At 37.8% G+C, this 23,815-nt stretch overlaps 1 protein-coding gene and 1 pseudogene across 3 annotated transcripts in view; one reads left to right on the top strand and one right to left on the bottom strand.

Annotated features, from left to right (window-relative positions):
- Positions 1–23,815, top strand: part of SNX27 (sorting nexin 27) — a 141,765-nt gene that overhangs the window by 3,678 nt on the left and 114,272 nt on the right. For 2 of the 3 annotated variants that reach the window (XM_077156001.1, XM_077156002.1), the window contains exon 2: positions 19,463–19,694. The exons of the other annotated variant lie outside the window; for it this stretch is intronic. In XM_077156001.1, the coding sequence (XP_077012116.1) occupies positions 19,463–19,694 (232 nt within the window). The remainder of the gene's footprint in view (positions 1–19,462; positions 19,695–23,815) is intronic. 3 annotated transcript variants of the gene reach the window in all.
- Positions 12,175–12,650, bottom strand: LOC143679750 (large ribosomal subunit protein uL23 pseudogene; annotated as a pseudogene).

The following is a 23,815-nucleotide window of genomic DNA, read 5'->3' as shown; positions in this document are numbered from 1 at the left end:
GATTAATTTTCTTAAGGTTAAATTATTTCCAAGAGTTCTTCATTGATTTCTTGAGGGATGCCTTTCGGAGGGTCTAAGGGTGCAGTGGATAGGGATACGGGACTGTCGATACTTTTGAGGGTTTGGCTTCACCTATTGCTAATTTATTTGACTCTAGTATTTGGACAGTGCGATCTTAGCATGGAGTCCTGAGATTGGTTGACTTGCAGCATACAGAATCATGATATATTTATGCTAGCCAGAGAGCATATGCGTTCCTTCCTAATAGAAACAAGATAACTATACACTAACTTTCCTTAGTAAAGGTTAAGCCATAAGAGAAAACTGTGTGTGTCAACTCGTTTATTGAGAACATTTTAACAATTTAGGAATATTTCGTGGAGGAATATTTCATGGACTTTTTCTTTTTGGCTTCATTTTGTGTGAAAGTTTGAAAATCATTGAATAAAAAGAGGTCGTGCCACAAGAAGGATTTTTACAAGTTGAGTGTGAGGCATGTGACATTAACCGTTAAGTACTTTTTCAAGAGCTGCTTTCTCATTTGTAACTGAATTCTGTTTGCCTCACATTTTCCAGGTAGATTTCGGTAGTGGTATTTGAAATCCTGGTTGTTGATCTGAGGTAGTTTTATGGCAGTGCTTCCCAAGCTTTAGTGTGCGTACTGAGTGTGCTTGTAAGAAGTGCAGATCCTCAGGCTCACCTTTAGGGGTGACTCCGTAGGTCTTGCACTGGGCCTAGAAATCTTTATTTTCTACTGCTTTAGCCTGGTGAGGATAATGCACATGCCTCTCTAACCACATGCCCGGAGACGCTGCAAATTAGAGGCTTTGGATCCTCAGTTCATTTGATCTTCACGGTTACCTTAAGAGTGGTGAGCTAAGACTGTACCTGCAGAGGTGTAATGATGTGGTGGGCTCCTCAGTTCTAGCCTAGGCGGAAAATCAGTGAAATTGATAGCAGACAACTGTTTTCTGATCATCTGTATTTATTGGATGTTGCTATGTTGTTGTGATAAAGGTGGATTGTTAGGAGGTAGAATAACTTAATAGTAATATCAGTATCTCGCTTTGCACTTGGTGTGGTGTACTGCAGTTTGTGTAGTGTTTTTACATTTGATCTTTGTAACCACCTGTGAGATAGGTAGATTCGATTATACATTCCGAGGACTGGGACCGCCTCTGTGTTTAGAAGTATGTTCCTAACCAATGTCTGGCACATAGAAACATTTTTTAGTAACTACTTGCTGAATGAACATATACGTATTATTATCCCTATTTTATGTGAGAGGAAATTGAATGCTGCTCTAAGTGGCAACCAGAATTAAACCCAATCTGGACTCTAAGTCCAGTTTATTTGCCATTTTACTGCCATTGATCTGTTTGTTTTCTCAACTGTTCTTGACTGTGAATGATCACTTAAAATTCATAAAATTCAGTCACCATCCCTATGAATTTGGATAGCAGTTGAACTTTGTGAGCTCTGTCTTCATAGCTGTATGTTCCTCTTCTCTCCCACTGTTAAATTGGGTGGGAGACAAGTGACCAAAGCAGGCATTCTTTGCCCTTACCGTTGCCTTCTTTACTCTCTTGTTATCAGTGAAGACAGCATGACAATCATAATTGTAACCACAAGAAATACTTTTAGGTGATTGAGGTGGCAAACAAATAAAATTAAATTTGAAGGTAGCATTTACCTTTCCCTCAGAAATCACTTCCACAACATTGCTAAGAGCAGGAGATCTTCCGTTAGTAGCATAAAGATTTGCCTAGGTCATATAACTTATTGTGAAGACTTCTCTTCCTAGGTACCGCTGACTGGTTTGTTGTAGATGAGGGCTTGTTACCATGCTCTCAAGAAGAGGAATTGTTTTTTAAGATGTCACATGAGGAATTTCTCTGATCTGGTAGATAAGCAAAGAGCCTCAGTTGATGAGCATAAACTTATAATTTATGATCACTGTAGAGTGCTTTGTGAGGATAATCTGTGATAAATTCATTCATTGAATGATGGTATTACTGACCCAAAGGACATTGTGGCTTATTTAGGTTAGAGCCAGTTAGGTTCAGTCTTCAGCTGTCACCTGTACGCATGTTTTCTGTGCTTCACTCTGGCAGTCCAGGAAGAGCCTGTGTATGGGTAGTACAATTCCAGCCTACATTTGGAAAAAAAAATTATTTAGGCAGTGTTTTAATATACTTTTTAAAAATTACAAGAGATAGATTTTATATTATAACCTAATATATATAATACAAAACACACACAGACACCCAAAAAACAAACCTCCTGACACAAATTTTATGAAACTTTATTTACTAGTATGCACTCTGATATTTTTAGTGTGTTCAGTATTTTGTGGTTTTTGGGGGGCGGGGTTTTTTTTTTTTTTTTTTTAATTCTTGTTGTGGCCTGCTACACTAATTTTATGACTCATTAGGTTGTGATCCCACTGTTTAAAAAGTGGTGATTTGAGGCGTCAGTTTTTCTTCTGTTGGTCCCACTAATATCACTTCATATTGCGTCTGGTTCCCCAGCTGAGCACCAGTTATGCGTGCAGTATTGTTAAGCGTGTGTGTCGCAGCAGCCTTGCCCTCGAGCAGCTTACACCAGCTGGGGAAGGGACACGGAAGCACTTTACTGTATGTAAGGCAAAATGTACTGATGGAAATAAACAAAAGCGCAGTGAGAAGTTAGAGGAAAGAATGAGGATGCTTGAGAAGATCGGTGGGGAGATGGATGGTAGAAGAAGTTGGAACTGTGAATGACAAGTGTGAACTGAGCAAGCAGAGAAGGGAGAAGGACTTTGTAGGCTGAGGAAACTGACCCGGACAAGGTGTGAAAAGGCATGTAAAGGCCTCATTGTAGACCACTGTGGTGGTGGGGGTTGGGAAGGAAGGTGGAGGTCAGATTAAAAAGGGCTTTGAACGCAAAATGCGAACAGGTTTGGCTTTTATTCCATTTATGAGGTCAGAAGACAGCTGTATGTGCATTAATCCCCAGAACTTTCTGTGGGTTTAGTTTTAATTCAGTTGTTTACCAGAAGAGGTTGAGTAATTTTTCCAAGGCCAAGGAGGAAAACTACTAGGTCTCTACTTTCCACTGGGAACCAGAATGGAGAATTTCAAAGCATCTAGTCTCTTGGACTGTCTGGTACTATATAAAGAAGAGAATTAAGAACAACTAAGCTCTCACACCCAGAGCTGGGGACAGCTGGTGAGGAACTGGCTGCCTTGGATTTGTATATGTATTTTACTTCACAGTCCAGTCCAGCATCTCAGATATCCATTTCTCTTTCTCTCATGTTTTAAACTGCTACCCCTAGTGTGTTTGCCTTTGGTGAGTTTTACCCTCAGGCCCCAGGCCCCAGGCCCCACGCGCTCTGCCCCACCTGCGGCGTTCGCTTCCGTTGTCCTTCACTCCCAGTCTGTTCTCTGATTGGAAGATGCCGTCTTTGATGTAAATCTTCTATTTTAGCATGCACCATGCTGTTGGCAGTTGAGGGGACTGAAGACAGAAAGGGAATGTAATACGGTACTAAGGTTTACCCCTGAACTCTTCCTTCAAAATGAAAATTCATGCAAAGATCCTTCAAATAAGTTTGAGAATCGGTGCCGACTACAAGTAATGTAAGGAAAGGGACGCTTCAGGATTACATTTTTGGTTATGGTATTATCAAGAGTTAAGTAATCTGTGTAGCCTCTTTTGTTTATTACTTATTACCCACTGCCAACTAAATAAGGTTCCCCTTGTAGTTTTTTTTTCATTTAAAAAACATTTTTATTGGTAAGACATACAAACACAAATATTCTTAACATATGAACATTCCATACTTGGTATGCAGTCAGTGGCTCACAGTATCATCACATAGTTGTATATTCATCACCATGATCATTTCTTAGAACATTTGCATCACTCCAGAAAAAAATAAACTCATACATACCATAACTCCGTACACCTCCCTCTCATTGACTACTTGTATTTCCCTCTACCCAATGTATTTCAACATTTGTTCCCCCTACTATTTATTTATTTTTAATCCATATTTTTTACTCATCTGTTCATATCGTAGATAAAAGAAGCATCAGACCCAAGGTTTTCACAATCACACCGTCACATGGCGAAAGTTATATCATTATATCATCTTCAGGAAACATGGCTACTGGAACACAGCTCTTCAGTTTCAGGCACTTCCCTTTAGCCTCTCTAATATACCTTAAACTAAAAGGGGTTATCTGTATAATGTGTAAGAATAACCTCCAGGATAACCTCTCGACTCTGTTTGGAATCTCTCAGCCACTGACACTTTATTTTGTCTCATTTCTCTCTTCCCCCTTTCAGTTGAGAAGGTTTCCTCAATCCCTTAATCCTGAGTCCCAGCTTGTTCTAGGGTTTCTGTCCCACGTTGCCAGGGAGGTTTATACCCTTGGGAGTCATGTCCCAGGTAGAGACGGGGAGGGCGGTGGGTTTGCTTGACTTTTGGCTGAGGGGCCACATCTGAGCAACAAAAGACGTTCTCTGGGGGTGACTCTTAGGCCTAATTTTAAGTAGGTTTAGCCTGTCCTTTGTGGGACTAAATTTTATACGAACAAACGCTAAGATTGAGGGCTCAGCCTATTGATTTGGTTGTTCTCACTGCTTGTGAGAATATCAGGCATTCTCTAAATGGGGAAGTTGAATTTTCCCCTTTTCTTGCCATTCCCCCAAGGGGACTTTGCAAATACTTTTTTATTCACTGTTCAGATCACTCTGGGATTTATCGGGGCATCACTCTGGACAAACCTACAAAATCTCATGCCCTATTCAAGCTTCCGTGTACTTAGGGTGTTCAATTAAACTGTCCATATAAGTTATATTAGGAAATGCACTAGTCAAAATAGAAATTTTGTACCAAATAAACATTTTTTGCTTTGGTCTCACACATAAGTTAAAGTTTTAAAATATGAATTACCATCTATTTTCAACACCCTGCAATATTGACATTCCTTTGTTCTTCCTCATTCAAAAATATTTTTTAATTTGTACATTTAGTCCCTATCTTTGTATACTCTAGCCATTCCTAGATTATACCATTTCAGTCTTTCGTTCCTTCTGGTTTCATATGTGCCTCCAGCCCTCCTCCCTCTGTCATTCTCACATTCAGCTTCATTCAGTGTTCTAACATTATCGTGCTGCAGTCAGACAGAATAACACGTGAAGCAGGACCTTGAGGACATTATGCTGAGTGAGATTAGCCAAAAACAAAAGGACAAATACCATAGGGTCTCACTAATATGAACTAACATTAATGAATGAATTTGAAGAATTTCAGCTAAGAACAGAGGCCCTTGTACTTTTTGAAATGCACCTATCTGCAAGGTAGTTAAGTTGCTGAGGAGCTTTTTTGAGTACCTTTATGTGTACTTCTTCCCATCAGCTTCTGTTGTTAAGAAAACATCTTTTTAAAAGTGATTTGTTTTTAAGCATTCTACACTTCAGATTCTTGTGTCAGACATCGGAGCAGGACTAGAATGACAGGTCTGTGTAGTCTGTGGACTTGATACATACGTTAATAGTTTCCTTCCCTTTGGAAAAGTACAGAGTGGTCTGCAGAGAGTCAGCTGCTTGTGTGAATGTTCTCCCAGCTGCTTCCCAGAGGCTGCTTATTCTTACACAACTATTCAGTGAGGTTATGTAGGAAGCCGGGTTTTTTTTTCTTCCCAAATACTGTAGTATTTTTGTATCTATTATCTATCTAGTGTGTTATATTTATTTAACATGTTTTAAAATTGTGAGATTGATTAAATGAATATTTGAAGATCTTGGGATATGTGATCATGTTTGTGTGTTTTGGAAAGTTCTTCCTTTCCTTTTGCAGATCAGTGTAATCATCTATAAAGTCTGTTGCCCTTTATGTATTTTTTCTACTGAATGTACCATGATGGTTACTCAGTTTTTTCTCCCAATATTATAATCGCTTTGATTCTAAAACTACTTTTGGGGTCTCTTTTCTCAGGTTGTGTAAACTGAATCTTAGAAACAGCATTAAGTTTTGTTCTCTCTGCCTGGTATTTTGAACCCAAAGAAATGGGACACTAACATTTCCCTTGTGAGTTAAGGGCTCATTACTTCCCTGCCCTAACCAGTTATCCTTTATATTGCTGTGTAATAGTATTATGCCTTTCTTCTTCAATATATTGAAATAGATTAGACTTGTAAAACTGTAGTCTCTGTTCTTCAGCTTCCAAAAGAAATTGCCCAGTTTTAATTTGGATTAAAAGATGATATTTAATTTTTAAAGGACTATATCCCTTTAAAAGTATACCTCATTATTGATTTTTAAGTGCTGTCTTTCATAGATTAAAGTCTTTTGTGCTGTTTTTGCCGTAGTAATGATAGATTTACACTATCTACATGCTTATGCCCAGTACATCTTGGGGCCAGTTGAAGATATTTAGAAAGTGGGTCGTTGGGATTCAGGGTGCAGACTATAGCCTGAGAACAAATTTGCCAGATCATATGAGGAACTGTCTTTTACTCCTGTTATGCAGTAATTCAAAAATAGTAGTGAATAGAACTTTAAAAAATAATGTTGTTTCTTTGGTAACTTACCTGACTTAGAAACTAACATAGTTGATAAAGCAAGTAGATTTTATTCTTTACTTAATTTTCACTGTGATGAATATACCAAATTAAAAACATCTGGGGGTTGCATTTAAATTAGCCTTGTAGGCGGTAATTCAGAATACACCAGATCTCAAACTCGATTTAAAATGGGTTTGGGGAAAGAATTTTGTACTGGTTGTATTTGTATTGCTGGTGACTAACCAAGCAAAGGGTTCTTCAGAAATGGTCTGCATGGGAGGAAGTAAATTAGTTAGGTTGGGAAACCAACATGCCTAATAGCAACATTCTTTCCCATTTCTAACATTCATTGCCTCACAGTGTGAAGAAACATCCCATTGTCACATCCAGCCTTACATTTGATAAAACCATTGAGTTGCTGTATGCTCAGTTTTTAAAGACACAGATTTAAAAAGCAAACCAAAAAATCCTATCAAAACAAAATAAATCAGTGTTGTATATTTTTGTAGTTTTAGCATCAGAACTTTCTTTAAGACCTCACTGGTAATTCTTTAGCCTCTCACATGGGAGGGAGGGCATTGTGCTTAAATATCTTACTTTTACACATTCAGTTTTCATGAGATGAAACAATGTAATTACAATAGATTAGTCCCAGAATTCACATGAAATAAAGGCTTGCTATTAAAATGTCAGTGTATTTATTTCTTATTCTTACCTCATTTTATTATTCTTGGAATTAATTTTTAAAATTTACTTTCTAAATTATCAACACTTCTGAATTAAAGAAAACATAGCTTTACTTCTGAATTGTTTACATAATGAATACTGTATTCTACTCTTACTCTATTCTTAGGCGTCATTTCTACTGCATCCCACAATAGAAAGCAAAACCATCACTGATAACTGAAGTTTTGAAAAATGTAGAGCTTGCACAATGTTAACACTTCTCCCAAATAGTGGAACCAGTGTAAAAGCTAAAAATAAAGAATGAAATTATGGAAGTACATGAAGGAAAACCATTATTGTGTTTATTTGTTTGCCTTAATAATTTTAATATGGGAGAATATTTTAAAATTCTAAGATTGGGATTTTTTAATGTTCTAGGGAGGAATGGAACAAGTTCATTTTTTTTTTTACGTAGGCAGTCGCTGGGAATCGAACCTGGGTCTCTGGCATAGCGGGTGAGAATTCTGCCACTGCCTGGAATAAGTTCATTTTTATTCTTGGTGATGAATGGTTACATTGGCCTTATAGATAATTATCATATAGCAACGTTTCTTCTTAATAGGTTGATTATATTTTTATACTTACTAATTGTATATCTTAAAGCCTTGAGGCTTTTTGTATTTTTTTGTGAATAACAAATATGATTCATTTGTTCAAAAATAACCCTGTCTGAGTATATTATAATATTTACATAATGAGTGGTTTGGTATTAGAAGGTTTGAGGTCCCTGTCACTCCTTCCCAATAATAAACTCTTATATCTACTTCTGGCCAGAGATATTAAGGTTGGGAAACAGATGAGACTTATTTGTACTTTTCTGACTCAGGCAGCATTCTTTGTGAATAGAATACCCAGCCAAGGGTAAAACGTCCCAGTAATGGTGAGCAGTTTATTTTGACCAGTTATTTATTCTCTTTATCCATTTTTGGGAAGTCCAGATGCTGGTTAACATGCTTCTTAGTTTCCTGCCAAGACCAAATGTCATTGTTACTAGTATCCCCCTTTTGCCCAGTGTTAAATTTCTGGATATAGGTACCTAAAAGTATTGGTATAGTGGTTGAATCTTGCTTTTGATAATTAAAATAGGAATTAAAGGGTCTGTGAAATAGGACTCCATAGAATCCAGGACATCTGCCTAATTCCATCTATGTATAATTGACGTTTGTTGTTTTTCCCTTCATCTACCCCAGATGAGGCTTAGGATATATATAGCTGGGCAAAGAATGATTTGAAAGAATTATTGCATTAAAATAATGCTTTAGGGGGTGGGAGGGTGGTTCAGTGGTAGAATTCTCGCCTTCCTTGCCAGAGACCCGGGTTTGATTTCTGGCCCATGCACTTCCCAAAGACAAACAAGTGAAACAAAGGAAAACACAAACAAACAATAAAAATTCAACAAATGATGCTACAGTAATGGGATACACACATGGAAAAAGAATGAAATGTGACCCAGCCATATAGCATACAAAAAAATAATAATAATGCATTATGACTGGCCTTAAAAAATCAAGAAGAGAAAACAGAAATTGATCATAATTTGGGAACTGTATAAGTTTGACTTAACTGTTTCTGCTTACTTGAATTTAGGCAGTTCAGTCTGGAAAATGGTTACACTAAATCATAACTGAAGAGAGGCAAAGTGGTTTTTAATTTTGTTTGTTTGCTTCGTGGTCAGGGAAAGACAGGAGAGATGTGGCTGAAATTGTTTTGTGGGTCTAGCTTCCTAAGGGAAAATAAAATAGAATTTAACTCTTTACAGCTATGGCATTATTCTGATTTGAAGATTTCAGATTTTGGTTTGATTTTCATGGCAGAAAATGAATAGCTAACCTTATCTTGTTACTGAATTATTTACTAAGGAACCATGATAAGAGGCCTCATCTTCTGACTGGGAACTTTTTTTTTATACAATAGAAAAATATTGTTCACTCGTTTATTTTTCCAAATGAGCAATGGGCTGTTTACAACAAAGCAGATCTCCAATGTCACACTTCAAAATGATGATCCTATCATTGTTTAAAATCTAAATGAAAAAAATTTCACTATGGCACATTTGATCAGTGAGTTTAAAACAAACTTTGTGATGTAGTGACAGATCAATGTTACTTTTGTCCCCTGCAAACACATCAGCACCAAAATTTTCAAAGAACACTTAAAATTTAGTGACTGGGGGGCGGGCCGCGGTGGCTCAGCGGGCAAGAGTGCTTGCCTGCCGTGCCGGAGGACCCCGGTTCGATTCCCGGCCCCAGCCCATGTAAAAAACAAACAAACAAACAAAATATAATAAAACAAGAAAATGTTTAAAAATGTTTCCCTTTCTTCCTCCCTTCCTTCCTTCCATCCTTCCTTCCTTCTCTGTCTTTCCTTCCCTTCCTCCCTCTCTCTTTAATAAAAAAAAAAAAAAAAAAAAAATTTAGTGACTGGGAACTTTTTAATGTTTGACAACAGAGGTTAGATCCACTTTGATATATCTGGGGTTTTTTTTGCATGGGCAGGCACGGGGAATTGAACCCTGCATGGCAGATGAGGACTCTGCCTGCTGAGCCAACATGGCCTGCCCTCTTTTCACTCTTAATTTTTAAAATTAGAAAAGTAAAATAAGTATGTTATAGAAAATTTGGAGACTTTAGAAAAGAAAAAAAAATCACATAATCTTACTGTCCTAATACAACTACCTTTGGTATTTTGGCTGTCTTAATGGATTTTTATGAAATTGAAAGAATAATTTTATATGCAACTTCTAATTCACTTTGTTTTTTAATTATAGATTTATTTTCTAGAACCGCTTTAGGTTTACAGAAAAATTGAACAATAGTATGGTTTCCATGTACCTCCCACCCTCCCAAACACACATAGTTCTCCCTTTTAATTAACATGCTACGTTAACATTACTGTGGTACGTTTGTTAAAATTTACGAATCAATGCTGATACCTTATTACTAACTAAAGTCCGTAGTTTATTCAGATGTCTTAGATTTCACTTACTGACTTTTCCATGTTCCCACAGTTATCTTGTCTCCTTTGGCTCATCTTGGCCATGACAGTTTCTCAGACTTTTCTTGTTTTTGATAAGCTTGATGGTCTTGAGGCAGACTGGTCAGGTGTATTGTAGGATGCATGTTTATTGAAATTTGTCTGATTTTTGCTCATGATTAGACTGGGGCTATGGGTTTGGGTGAGGAGGATCACAGAGGTAATAAGCCATTTTTCATCACTTCTATCAAATTATTATTAAATATTGTCAACATGGTTTATGACTGTTGATTGACCTTGATCAACTGGCTGAGGTGGTGGTAGGTTTTTCCTCTGTAACGTTATCTCCCCCTTCCTCCGCCCTCTCCATCCTGTACTTTTCAGATAGAAGTCACTATGTGCGACCCAGACTTGAGGTCTGGGGAGTTAGGCTTGCCTTCTTTGGGTGGAGCACCTGCATAATTTATTGGGAATTTTTCTGCACAGAAGATTTGTCTCTTCTCCCTCACTGAATGGGTTCATGGATATTTATTTTGTTTGTTAGGTTATAATCCACTACTTTATTTGTTGCTGCATTTTAGCTTGGGCTATTGGGAGCTCTTTCACTTGGCTCCTGTGCCTTGTTGACATACCCCAATCAGTGTATGTATTTTTGTTTTTGTTTGTTTGAGCACTTCCTTCCTTTCTGGCATTATAAAATGCTCCGGGCTGATCTTGTCATAATTCCTGCCCCAGGCTTAGAATCAGCCATTATTCCAAGGAGCCTGGTTCCTTTTTTTGGAGAATGGTATTAAAAACCAAGCTCTGGGTGCCAGATATGGTTTTTCTTTTAGGCCTTCTCAGTTGACAGAGCAAAGAAATGTATGTATATGTAGTAAATGTATGTATGTATAGTAACTTGTGTATATACACATATTTATAAATATTTCTATGTATAACCATCTGTATCTATATTAATTTAAACATAAATTTGGTTTTTTTTAGGCGGGGTGCAGGGGTGCATGGTCTGGGAATCTAACAGGGGTCTCCTGCATGGCAGGTGAACATTCTTCCACTGACTCGTAAGTTTCTGCAGTGGGAACCTTGCCTCCCCCATTTGCCATCCATTTAATTGTTCAATTCTGATATACATGTATAGCGCTATCAAAATTCTTAACCCATACCCCTGTGGGAAACAATTTTATTGACTAAATACTTATGTGAAATTCTTTTACCTTAGTCTTCCAGACTGCATTTCTAATGTTAATTATAGCTGCACCTTTTCCCCACTCTTTCAATGAGGTTGTTTCATGCATTTGTAATATTAGGTCTTTTGTCACAGTCTTTATTCATTTTCAAGATCCCTCTGGCTTCCTCGGTTTTTAAAAAATTTGTGTACGTGAAGGTTCACTCTTTGTGTTGTAAAGTTCTGGGGGTCTGTGCTTCATCTATTCATCTGTCCTCTCATCTCAAATCCCTGGGAAACAGTGATCTTTACCTTTTCCAAATATCTTATAATTGGAATCATGCAGCGTGTAGCCTTTTCATTCTGCCTTCTTTCACATAGCAGTGCATTTAAGGTTTCTCTGTGTCCTTCCTGGCTTGCGAGCTCATTTCTTTTTATAGCTGAGTAATATTCCATTGTATGGATGTATTGCAGTTTGTTTATCCATTCACCTACTGAAGGACATTTTGGTTGCTTCCAGTTTGGGGCAATTATGAATAAAGCTGCTGTAAACATTTGTGTGCAGGTTTTTGTGTGGACAAAAGTATTTACCTTAATTGGATAAATATCTAGGAGTACGGTTGCTGGATCTTGTGCAAGACTATGCTTAGCTTTGACAGAAGCTGCCAAACTGTCTTTCAAAGTGACTGTACCATTTTTTTTTTTTGTATGGACATAAAACCTATATTTAGAATTTGCCAGCTGGACTCAGTTTAGATAATTCCAATTTTGTTGGCAACATCCTAGAGTGTCATAGTCAGGAGTGAACGTGTGCCTCCTTCTCCCTGTCGGGCCTGATCACAGAGTGCCGACCTTGGCCACGCCAGTGTCATAGGGCTCCTGAACGGCCTGTGTGATCCGGTGCTTGTTGGCCTTGACGTCCACAATGAACACAAGTGTGTTGCCTTCACTCTTGTTCACTGCTGACTCAGTGGTCAGGGGGAGCTTGCCGACGGCTCAGTGATCGAGCTTGTCTCTCCTGGGCACTCTTCTGAGGATATCTGGGTTGTCTTCTGAGACGCAGTGTCTTGGGCCGGGGGAACGTGGGTGAAGTACAGATCTTCTTTTTTATCTGACTGTGGACACCTTTCAGAACTGCCTTCTTGGCTTTTAGAGCCTTTGCTTTGGCTTTGGTTTTGGAAAGGGCAGGGGCTTCCTTCCTCGCTTTCGGTGCCATCTTTGTGAAAAGACTCAAAGTGACTGTACCATTTTGCATTATCACCATAAAGAGTGAGAAATCCTGTTGCTCTACAGCCTTGCCGGCATTTGATATTGTCAGGTTTTTTTTTTTGTATTTTAGCCAATCTCATAGGTATGTTGTTAGCATTTGTTAATAATATACGCTTATTTGCCATCTGTTTATCTTCATTGGTGAGGTGTCCAGATCTTTTGCCTATTTTGAAAATGTTTGAAGAGTTCTTTGTAATTTTGGATACAGGTCCTTTACAGAAATGTGTTTTGTAGATATTTTCTACCAGTCTGTGGTTTGTTGTTTTCCTTCTCTTAACATGTGTCTTTTGCAAAGGAGAAGCTTTTAATTTTAATGAAGTTCAGCATATCAAATTTTTTGTCATGAATCATGCTTTTGATGTTGTATCGACTGTAAAATTAGAAAGGACAAATATTCATATTTAAGTGATATAGTAGTTCCTTGTTTTACACTCCAGTTTTCTATTATAGCTTTATTCAGCAACTGGGCCATGAACCACTGAAAAGTCAAAGGAACCATCTCTCTTCTGATGTGCCAGGGGTCTGCTTTTCTCCAACTTGTGAGAAATCCCAATTTCAAGAAGATATACTGTGGAGAATGTAGGGAGTTCATTTAAAAATTTCTTTATAGTTGAAAACTATATGTTAAATGCAAAAAAATGGCCTATAATTCCAATCACCTCAACACAACTGTTTTCATTTTTTTTTTAATTTTCTTTCTTTTTTTTTTAACTTTTTTTTACATGGGCAGGCACCGGGAATTGAACCAGGGTCCTCTGGCATGGCAAGCAAGCATTCTCGCCTGCTGAGCCACCGTGGCCTGCCCATGTTTTCAGTTTTTGTATATTGTGCCTTTCTTATGGGCAGAGACATTTTAAATGTTTATAATCACAATGGACAACATTTTAGATTTTTAAATGCAAAAAAAGAGAAAAAAACCCACAAATAATCCATAGTCTTTTGTTTTTGCACCTAACATAAATAAAAACTTTTCGTGTTTCCATATAGTTTTCGTAAGTATGTTTTAAGAAGCGTATAGTACATTTGTTTGATGGACTTCAGTGTGTTTGAAGATTTCATTACTATAAGGTATTTGACTGAACAAATTCTTTTTCATATACTCTGCCAGAAGAAAATGCTTTACAGCCTTGAATGCTTCAAAACTCTAACAAAAGGAATTTAGTTCCCTAAAGAAAATCTGAATTATATTTGCAGTGCAATATAATGGAATTAATCCAGTGTTTGGTGATTGTCTCTCAGACTATTAAACTTGAGCTAGATGCTGCTGCTGTCTGACCTAACTGCCATCATCTGTGGCTGAGGTTCTGAACCATCCTAGACTTGAGACTGTGAGTGCCCTGTCATTTGTAGGAGGCGAAGACAAGGAGCCAAAGCAGTAGCAGGAGTAAAACTAGCTCTTGGCCTAACTTCCTCTTCGTGACTTCCATGGAATAGTCTCTTAAGACTTGCAGGTATCCAAAATTTAGCTTATTTTCAACAAAGTTGGGAAGGTGAAAGAAAAAGTGTGTAAAAAAATTGAAGTTGCAGTTATGTGCAGAGATTCATATACTAGGGTTGTCAGCAACATTGTTCGAAATTCAAAGTAACCTAAAAGTAGGAGTTAAGTTGTTTCATTCTGATGATAGATTACTATTTCACATTTATAAATGAGGCTATTATATAGTTTTATTTTTAAATCAGCGGTCCTGCGGTTTAATTTGCATACAGACGCACATATTTTAAGTGTAGAATTTAAGTTTTGACCTAAGTACACACCTGTTTAACCACCACCCCAGTTAAGGTACAGATACTTTCATCACTTCAGAAAGCTTCCTTTTGCCTTTTTGTATTCATTACTCTCCCCTGCCCCCTCCCTCCAGACAACCACTGATACGATTTCTACCTCTATAGAGTAGTTTTGTCAAATAAAGGAAATCAAATTCTTTTCTGCCGGACTTCCTTTGCTCAGTGTGTTTTTGAGATTCATCCATGTTGTGCTTTTGTCCTTTTTATTGCTGAGTTATATTCTGTTGTATGAGTATGTCACAGTTTATCTGTCCATCTTTTGATAGACATTTGGGCTTTTTAAAGCTTTGGCCTATTATAACTAAAGCAGCAATGAGAATCTGAGTTGTTTGTAGTGACCTGTTTTCCTTTTGGTTAAATGTGTAGGGGTGGAATTGCTGGGCCACACGTGTAAATGTATGTTTCGTGTTGAGAGAAACTGCCGAGTTGATTTTGTTTTATTCTTCCGTAAGTAAAAGATAAGAATCCTGGTTGCTTCACATCCTCGTCAACACTTGGTTATGTTAGTCTTTTTTATTTTAGCCATTCTTGTGGTTATATAGCCATTGTGTTTTAATGTACAATGTTGAAAATATGTCTCTCTGCTTGCAGTTATAGGAATGTTTTGTCTGTTTTTATAGACTGCCTCTGAGGGATTAATTATCCGTGAATTACTTTTTTGCATGTCACAGGGCATGGAAGATAATATTCTGTTTACCATGTAGAATGGCCCCTTGCTATGGTGAGTATAGTGGTTGACTTTGCCACGTTTCCGTCCATACTTAGTATTCATTATGTACAGTTTTCTTCATAAACAGTGTACAAATCCTGACTATTTAGAGCTTTTTCTTCTGCTTCTGGGAATTTTTATATTAGCTCTGCAATTTTCCCAGCTTGTTATTTGGTTCAGTAGAAATTGTATTAGAGCCGTTACCATTAGCTAGGTGAAGGCCTGTCCCCTGGGGGCAGCTGTTGATTTAATGTAAGAATGAAGCAGATTGTGTTAAAATTATCAAGTTATCTGTACAATGCTGAAGATATATAGTAAATTGCATATCATCTAGTTGCCTGAGAAAACAAGATTTTGGTCTGTTTGTAGATTATAGAGTATTTTTCTAGTCTTTTCTCCCCCCAATGTTTTATTATGAAAAATCTCAACATTATGAAAAAGTTGAGAAAAAATTGTACAGTGAATACCCATATACCTACCATCTGGATTCTACAATAAACATTTGGCTGTATTTGCTTCATCACACATCTGTTGGCTTTTTTTTTTTTCTTTTTTTTATGGAAGAAGCCCAGGTGTGGAGGTCCTACTGGGCACGAGTCACTTTTGTGTGTCTAGGACAAGTGGTTCCCTGAGGTGGTGGCTTTATGAATGGGGCCATCTTGTGACCCGCATTATCATCGACTGCGTTTATTTTGAAATGAATTCTAAGCAGCTTATGTTACAAAGACAGAAGAAAGGCAAGGGGAACTGGTGGTAGAAAGGGTTTGTATTGTCAGGGAGGCCAAAATACTTCCAACGTGCTTGCCTGGCTGATACAAATGCTGTGGTGTGAATAACTACCGTTTATTGACTGGTTCTAGGTTCTGTCTTTCGTGCTTTATCTCATTTCAGTTCTCACTACAACTCCATTAGCAATAGGTATTATTAGCCCCCTTTATGGGTGAGGAAATCGAGGCTTACTGAAACCTGAAGTCTCCTATCTGTTAAGAAGCGCAGGTGGCATTCCGACCCAAGTCTAACTTCAAAACCTATGCTTTGACAGAAGTCTGTTGAGAAGCCTGAAAGTTCCTTTCATTGCACAATTTATATTTTGCATTCATTTATGTCTTTAGAATTGTCCAAAGTATTGGGCCATGCCTAATTTGGGTCTGGTATTCTCGTGGAATAGAGGATATTATATAAAAACAATTTTTATGACCAGAAAAACCTCTTAATTCTTGAAAACGGAGGATACTATTTGAAACCAGACATCCTGGAGTATTTAAATGATATCATTTTGTTTTCTGAAAAATAAGGAATTTTCACTTTTGTATTAAATTGTGAAATTTATAACATTCCCTCTATAGTTGAACCAAATAAATATTAGCAAGTGTGTTAAAGTGTGACACTGGTGGTTCTTTCCTGTCTTTATTTTTTAAAAAAAGAGGTTTTTGGCATGATAACTCATTTGAAGCTTGGCTTTACTAATAAAGAAGTAAAACTTAGGCAAGTATAAAGAATTACCTACTATCTTGATCCATGGATGTTTTTGGAGTAAGCCACACTTAAGTTTCTCTGACAATTTTCGGGGTTTTTCTGTGAGTACTCTAGAAGTACTCTGACTTGAAAACTGAACTGGATGGAGATATGCATTTTATGTCATAGTTAGTTGACTTTTTTGGAGATGACATATTCCTTTTTGAAGCTGACAAAGCTGTGGACTCTTTCCCCAGAAGAAAACACATATATGCCCACAGATACCCCTTACATGCAAACTACGTGGTGTTCTCTGACCCCAGGTCTATCTACAGAGTACTCCAGATTAAAATCCTTCATTTAAGGGAAAATAATTAGGAACTTGAGAAGTGAGAATTGAGCATCAGTTCTTAACCTTTTTCCACATGCACATCTCATAAAATTAATTGCACTAAGATAAAAAATCTTGTTTTGGTATCTAACATGTTTTGCACAGTTTCTAAAGTGTTGATTTCCTCAATTTGTTAAAAAAAACTAACAGATACTGTGAGTAAGCTTTTTTTTCAATTTTATTTCTTGTACCATCAAAACATTTTCTCAGAACTACTATTAAGGCCAAAGAATTAGATGAAATCCTTTGTCAGTCCCTCACTTTACATTTCCATTTCTTCTTTAACCAAAATTTCTTCATAGTACTTAGTCCATCATACATAGTACTTTCGTCTTTATACCTTTTGATGCCAGCGTTCAGGCATTGTTCTGGTCAAGTTACGTGTTTTATTACATTAAGGCTCACAGTAACTCGTAGGGGGTTAGTTTCTCCATTTTACAGATGACATTAAGGCTAAGACAGTCTCAGGTTAAATAACTCAGTCGGGACCAGCTCTGCTACTAATAGGCAAAGTCAGGATTTGAAACCTGGTAGGTCTTGCGCTCATGCTCATTTTCCATCTGTTCTAGTTTGCTAGGTGGGAAGGCACAGGGTGGTCTCTGCTGGCCTCCTCTCCAGGCCCCTGGGTCCCAACAACTTTCCCCGGGGTGACTTCTTTCTGCATCTCCAAAGGCCTGGGCTGAGCTGCGAGTGCTGAGATGAGGTGTGCTGAGCTGCTTGGGCTGTGCTACATTGCGTTCTCTCATTTAAGCACCAGCCAATTAAGTCAGACATCACTCATTGCAGCAGGCACGCCTCCTAGCCTACTGCAGATGTAATTAGCAACAGATGAGGTTCACGTACCATTGGCTCATGGCCACAGCAACAGAACTAGGTGCCTTCACCTGGCCAAGTTGACAACTGAATCTAACTACCACACCATCTGTCTGTATGATGAGAGACTTGACCAAGTTTTTCTGGTCACTGGTTTGACCTGACCTGAATTTTAAAAGCCCGTATTACTATTAGTGGAAGGGGCTTTTGTCTTCTTCTGCAGTTAGCCCATTGTAAAATGACCGAACTTTCGTGTGTTTGTTAGACTATAGGTGTAAAAGGTCGTAGTGCTGAATTTGCTGGGTAGATCATTAAACCCAGAATAAGGAAAGAAGCTAGCTGGGCAGTCTCCTGCCGTTTCTATTTACATAAATGGATGTTTCAGATACCAGTCTTTGACAGAGACAACTCCAGTGACTGAAAAGTTTATGGAAGGCTTGTTACTAAATTTAGCATCATTTTCAGGCAGGAAGACCTCTAATGGTGTGGAACAGGACTGAAACAGAGTTTTAACTTTGAAGGGTGCATAGGTTTTAAATATTACATTGATGAGAGGCCTGGTGCGTCCCTCCTTCCCTGCTCTCCGGGGTAGCTAGGGGACCCCTGGCCCAGCTGCGCAGCGCCTTTGGCTGAGACGGGGCTGGCTTAGCATTCTGGGAAGGTGGTTGGGTTAGCCCAGTGAGTTTTGTGAGATTCAGCGTTACTTCTTGACAGAATTATCATTCTTCCAACTTTGTGCTTTTCCTGGTTTCAGCCTTCTTAGACACAGTGAAACAGGGAGGAGAAGGAGTAGGTCGATTTGCTGCACTGCCATGCATGTCTGTTTTCTGGCTTGAATTGGGTATATCCAGGGCTTTAAGTGAGATGGCACAAAGCAGAAAAAAGTAGATAGTGTCCTAAGATAGATGACTTGAAGTGACTGAGAAGACAGGCAATCAAGTCAGATAATGAGATTTTAGAGAGGTAGTCTTGCCTTTTTTAAAACGAAATATATAGGAAACCTAGTGTGTATGGAAATGAGTGCCATTTAATTTCTAAGGCAATGAAACTTGATATAAAGGAAAATTAAAGTTGACTAATCTGGAAATATGGGGATAAATTGAATATAAATGTAAAGATATGTCGAGTCATGCTTCTTGAGTCTTCGTTTAACAAATTAAGGGGATGTGTTTTATGAAAAGTTTATTTTAACAGAATTCTCCTAAGGTTTAAAAAAGGACAGAGCATACAATTCAAATGGCAGAATTCTCAAAAGCCACTTTGTATTGTATACATGCTTAGGAAATTGAACCATTTAGCTTAAAAAGCTTTGTTTCCTCCTCAGCTTCACCCTGTTTCCCACTTGCTTTCCTGAAGCTCTGTGTGAGGTTTTAGTGTGGAGGGAGGGCAGGTCCTCTCACTGGCTCCCCCCCCCCCCCCGCTTCCCCCCTTCCCCCAGAAATTCACAAGCAGTTTTTCACATTAGGATCTGCAAAATACAACTTTTCTGGAACCAAATTAATCTTTTGATTTTGTGGCTCATCCTGTGTGACACCGGGATGGGGGCAGGAGGGTGGAGATATAAGGATTTCAGACCCTTCTGGTTTATGGGATTGTTTTTTTCCCTTTTTCCCCCTAGGAACGGCGTGAATGTTGAGGGGGCGACACACAAGCAGGTGGTGGACCTGATCCGAGCAGGCGAGAAGGAATTGATCTTGACAGTGCTATCCGTACCTCCTCATGAGGTGGATAACCTAGACCCCAGTGACGACTCCTTGGGACAATCCTTTTATGATTACACAGAAAAGCAAGCAGTGCCCATATCGGTGCCCACATACAAACATGTGGAGCAGAATGCTGAGAAGTTTGTGGTGAGTGTCAGCCCAGCTCCACCCTCACACAGCTAGCTTTCGTCTCCCCTAGCCTTACCATTACAATATCCAACAGAGGAGTGGAATACAAGGCTGCAGCTTAGGTCAGTTTATCTTCCAGGAAGATGGGGTGATACATAAATAAAAGACCCTGACCCAATTTATTGGGAAGAATGGGGAGTGAACTGCAGTAATAAAGAGTCCTGTTTCTACTTAGGTATAATTCTGTTTTATTTCCAGAACAGATTCAAGTTTGTACACTGATATGTTGTAAACATGTGTGAGTTTTGTTTGTTTAGGATTCTTTTTTAGTTGCCATAAATCTTTTTTGCTAGCAGCAGTCTCTCACTCATGACTGTAGAGCTCTAGAGCAAGATTAATTAAAGAAGATGAGGTCTTTCAAATCATTCAGATAATACAAGCTGCATCCATTTCTGAACCTGCTCATACCCTGCCCTCCTCTCTACATCATCCTCTTTTTCTTTTCGTTTGGAGATCTCTCTCTGAGTGATTAACTCTGGTCTTTCCCAGGGTACTAATATACTCTGAATGCAATTTGCATGAGCTGTTTTACACATTCTCACTCTGTTACTCTTATAGCTGTACAGGAAAGCCCATCTTGAATTCTGGGTGACGTGTGCCAGCTCCTTTCCTGAACACCCTTGCTTGTTTTTGAAAATCTAATTGCCATTGGGAGGCCAATGCATTTAATTTTTCTCTTGGTTGCAGTATGCTTTATTTGCCTTTGATTTTTGGAGCATTGGTATAATGGGAAATGTTTATTTTTCTTGGTTTTTGGAGCATTGATATGAGAAATGTTTATTGGTAGGAAAATTGCAACAGATTCTGTTAGATGTTCACAAATAGATTATATGCATTTAAAGATTGATAACCTGCTAACTAAAGTTTGCAGCCTCTGAAACAGATTTATTCTCTGCAAAGGAATAGCCACTAGACATTTATGATTAATTCTTTTTAGTGGGGAGATGAGAAAAACAAGCAAGGAAATTAGAAAAGTTGCAAAAAGATCAAATAATATTTATGTATATAGTTTAGCTGGAATTATAGCACATAGGTTTTTAAATCAGTATGGTCTCTTTTTTCAGAATCATATACACACAAAAAAGTACTTCAGAAGTTCTCTGTACCTTGAATCATGAGGCATTTAAGAGCTTGAAATCAAAGTCAGGTTCTAAAAGTAGAACAGGTTGGATGTTGAAGTCTTAGGAATTACCCAAGTCCTTGGGCACCTCTATAGATTGACAGAAGTCAATCTATATTATCCTTTTTTTAAAATCAACTTTATTAAGCATAATTTACCTACATTAACTTTCATACATTTTAAGAGTCCAGTTTTATGAATTTTAACAAAAGTACGTAGTCTTATAACCACATAACCACCAACACTTTAACCAAGATATAAAATATTTCCATCACCCCCCCGGAATTCCCTCATGCCCCCTTGCAGTTAGTTTCATCCTCCTACCGCTGCCCCTAGCAACCAGTAATCTGCTTTCTGCCACTATATTTTGCCTTTTCTAGAATGTTGAATTAATGGACTCATAACAGTATATAGGCTTCTGTGCCTGGCTTCTTTCACTTCTTGTAATCCTTTTAAGATAGATCAACATTGTTGCATATATCATTTTAGTAGTAGTACATTGTGTGGGTTTATCCATTATATGGATTTCATCCATTTACTTGTTGATGTACCTTTGAGTTGCTTCCAGGTTTGGGCTATTTATGCCTAAAGATGCTAGTAAGAACATTAATGTACAGGTCTTTATGTAGGCATAAGTTTTCATTTCTCTTGAGTACAAACCTAGAAGAAGAATTGCAGGACATATGGTAAGTTTAAGTTTAACTTTTCTTAAAGAAACTGCCAAACAATTTTCCAAAATGGCTGAACCATGTTTTGCATTCTCATCAGCAGTGAAGAGTTCTAGTTGCTCACAACATCATCAGCACTTGGCAATCCCAGTGTTTTAGTTCCTGCCGTCCTAGTGCGTGTGTGGTGGTGTCTCACTCTGGTTTTAATTTGCATTTAAATGATGATTTAGGATGATGAACTTATTTCCATGTGCTTAATGACCATTAATGTATCTTTGGTGAAGTATTTGTGCAACTCTTTAGGCCATTTAAAATACTGAGTTGTCTTATTATTGTATTATGAGAGCTTTTTATGTATACTGGCTATGCCCTTTAGCATAAAGATGTTTGCAACTATTTTCTCTCAGCCTGTGGCTTGCCTTCCCCACACCCCCCCCTATTTTTTTTTAACTTTTTTTATTGTATAGTATAACGTATATACAAAGCAAAGAAATAAAAAAAGCAACAGTTTTCAAAGCACTCTTCAACAAGTGGTTACAGGACAGATCCCAGATCATATGTCATGGGCTACCATATGATCCTCTCATATTTTTCCTTCTAGCTGCTAGAATATAGGAGGCTAGAGGGCTGAAATACTTTTTTATCATCCCTCCCCCCCTTTTTTTTATATAAGTGTCTTTCAAAGAAGAGAAGTTTGAAGTTTTGATGAAGTCCAGGTGATCAGTGTCTCCATCTATGCATGATGCTTTTGGTGTGAGAAACCTGCTTAGTCCAAGGACACTTCTCCTTTTTCCTGTTTTATTACAGAAGTTTTGTACCTTTAGCTCTTTTTTTGGTAATAACTTTATTGAGGTATGATTCAGATACCTTAAAATTCATCCATTTAAAGTGTATGAGTTATTGGTTTTAGTATTTTCACAATGTTATGTAAACATCACCAGTCATTTTCAGAACATTTTCATCACCTCAGAAAGAAATCTCGTACCCTTTGGCAGTCATCTCCTCCAATTCTTTTGACTTTCTGTTTTCTAGTCTATTCTGACATTTCATATAAATGGAATCATATATTGTCTTTTGTGATTGACTTCTTCACTTGGCATAGTATTTTCAAGATTTACCCATATTGCAGCATATATTCAGTACTTCATTCCTTTTTTTTGCTGGATAATAGCCTGTATGGATATACAGCATTTTATTTATCCATTCATTAATTTGATGGGCAACTGGCTGTTATGTGTAATGTTTCTATGAACATTTGTGTATAAGTTCTTGTGTGGACATACGTTTTTATTTCTCTTAGATATATGCTTAGGAATGGAATTGCTGAGTCATATGGTAACTATGTTTAAATTTTTGAGGTTGTTTTCTAAAGTGACTGCATCATAGTTTTACAACTTATATTTAGGTTTATGGTCTATTTTGAGTTAATTTTCATATATGTATAATATAAAGGTCAGGATTCTTTTTTTTTTCCACGTTACATGTATTAAAAAGAATATCCTCTCCCTATTAAATTCCTTGGCACCAGTGTTAAAAATCATTTGACCATATGTGTGCTTCTGTTTCTGAACTTTAGTGCGTTCATTGATTATGCCTGAAAATTACATTTATATCATGTTGAAGTCGACCTCTGTTGAATATCTTTTCATTTGTGAATGGGTCATATTCTCCTGGTTTTTTGTACATTGAGTAATTTTAGAATGTATCCTGAATATTGTGAATATTATATTTATAGACCCTGGGTTTGGGAATGTTCCTCTGAGGAATGTTCATGTTTTTGATTTGCCTGGCAATTAAGTGAAAGCATTGCCTCTTTCTTCGGATCTTATATCAGGTCTCGCTCAATTCTTTCAGCCTTTGCTGTGCTATATTGTTTATTTTTTGTCTTATTTTATTTTAGTACTTATTCATTTTTTTGCTTCTGGGCTACCTTGCATTTGTCCTGGGAAGGGTCAGCCTGGGATATATATGGTGCTTATTCACAGAGTTAAGGGACGTCCTTCCCTGATTCTCTCCTTCTGGTGGCAGCCATGGTCGCCCAGATCCTTTCCTGTCTGCTCCAGCCAGAAAGGTGGCAAGGTTTCTCACAGAGTTTAGTTGATGAAGCTGTGCCACTCTGCAACTGCTGCTCACTATCAGGACACAGCTTTTGAAAAGTAGGACAGCTCCCTGTCCCCACCCCCCATGCAAGGTATTGCTGAATGGTTTGACTCCCCTCTGTAATTGTGTTGTGGGTTTTTTTGTATTTTGTCCAGAGTTTGTGGTTGTTAACAGTGGGTGGACTGGTCTGT

Source organism: Tamandua tetradactyla, chromosome 4 (assembly GCF_023851605.1).
Source record: "Tamandua tetradactyla isolate mTamTet1 chromosome 4, mTamTet1.pri, whole genome shotgun sequence".
In the NCBI taxonomy this organism is placed as follows: domain Eukaryota; kingdom Metazoa; phylum Chordata; class Mammalia; order Pilosa; family Myrmecophagidae; genus Tamandua; species Tamandua tetradactyla.
Note: the sequence above shows the minus strand (reverse complement) of the source record. Positions and strands in the feature narration are given on the sequence as shown.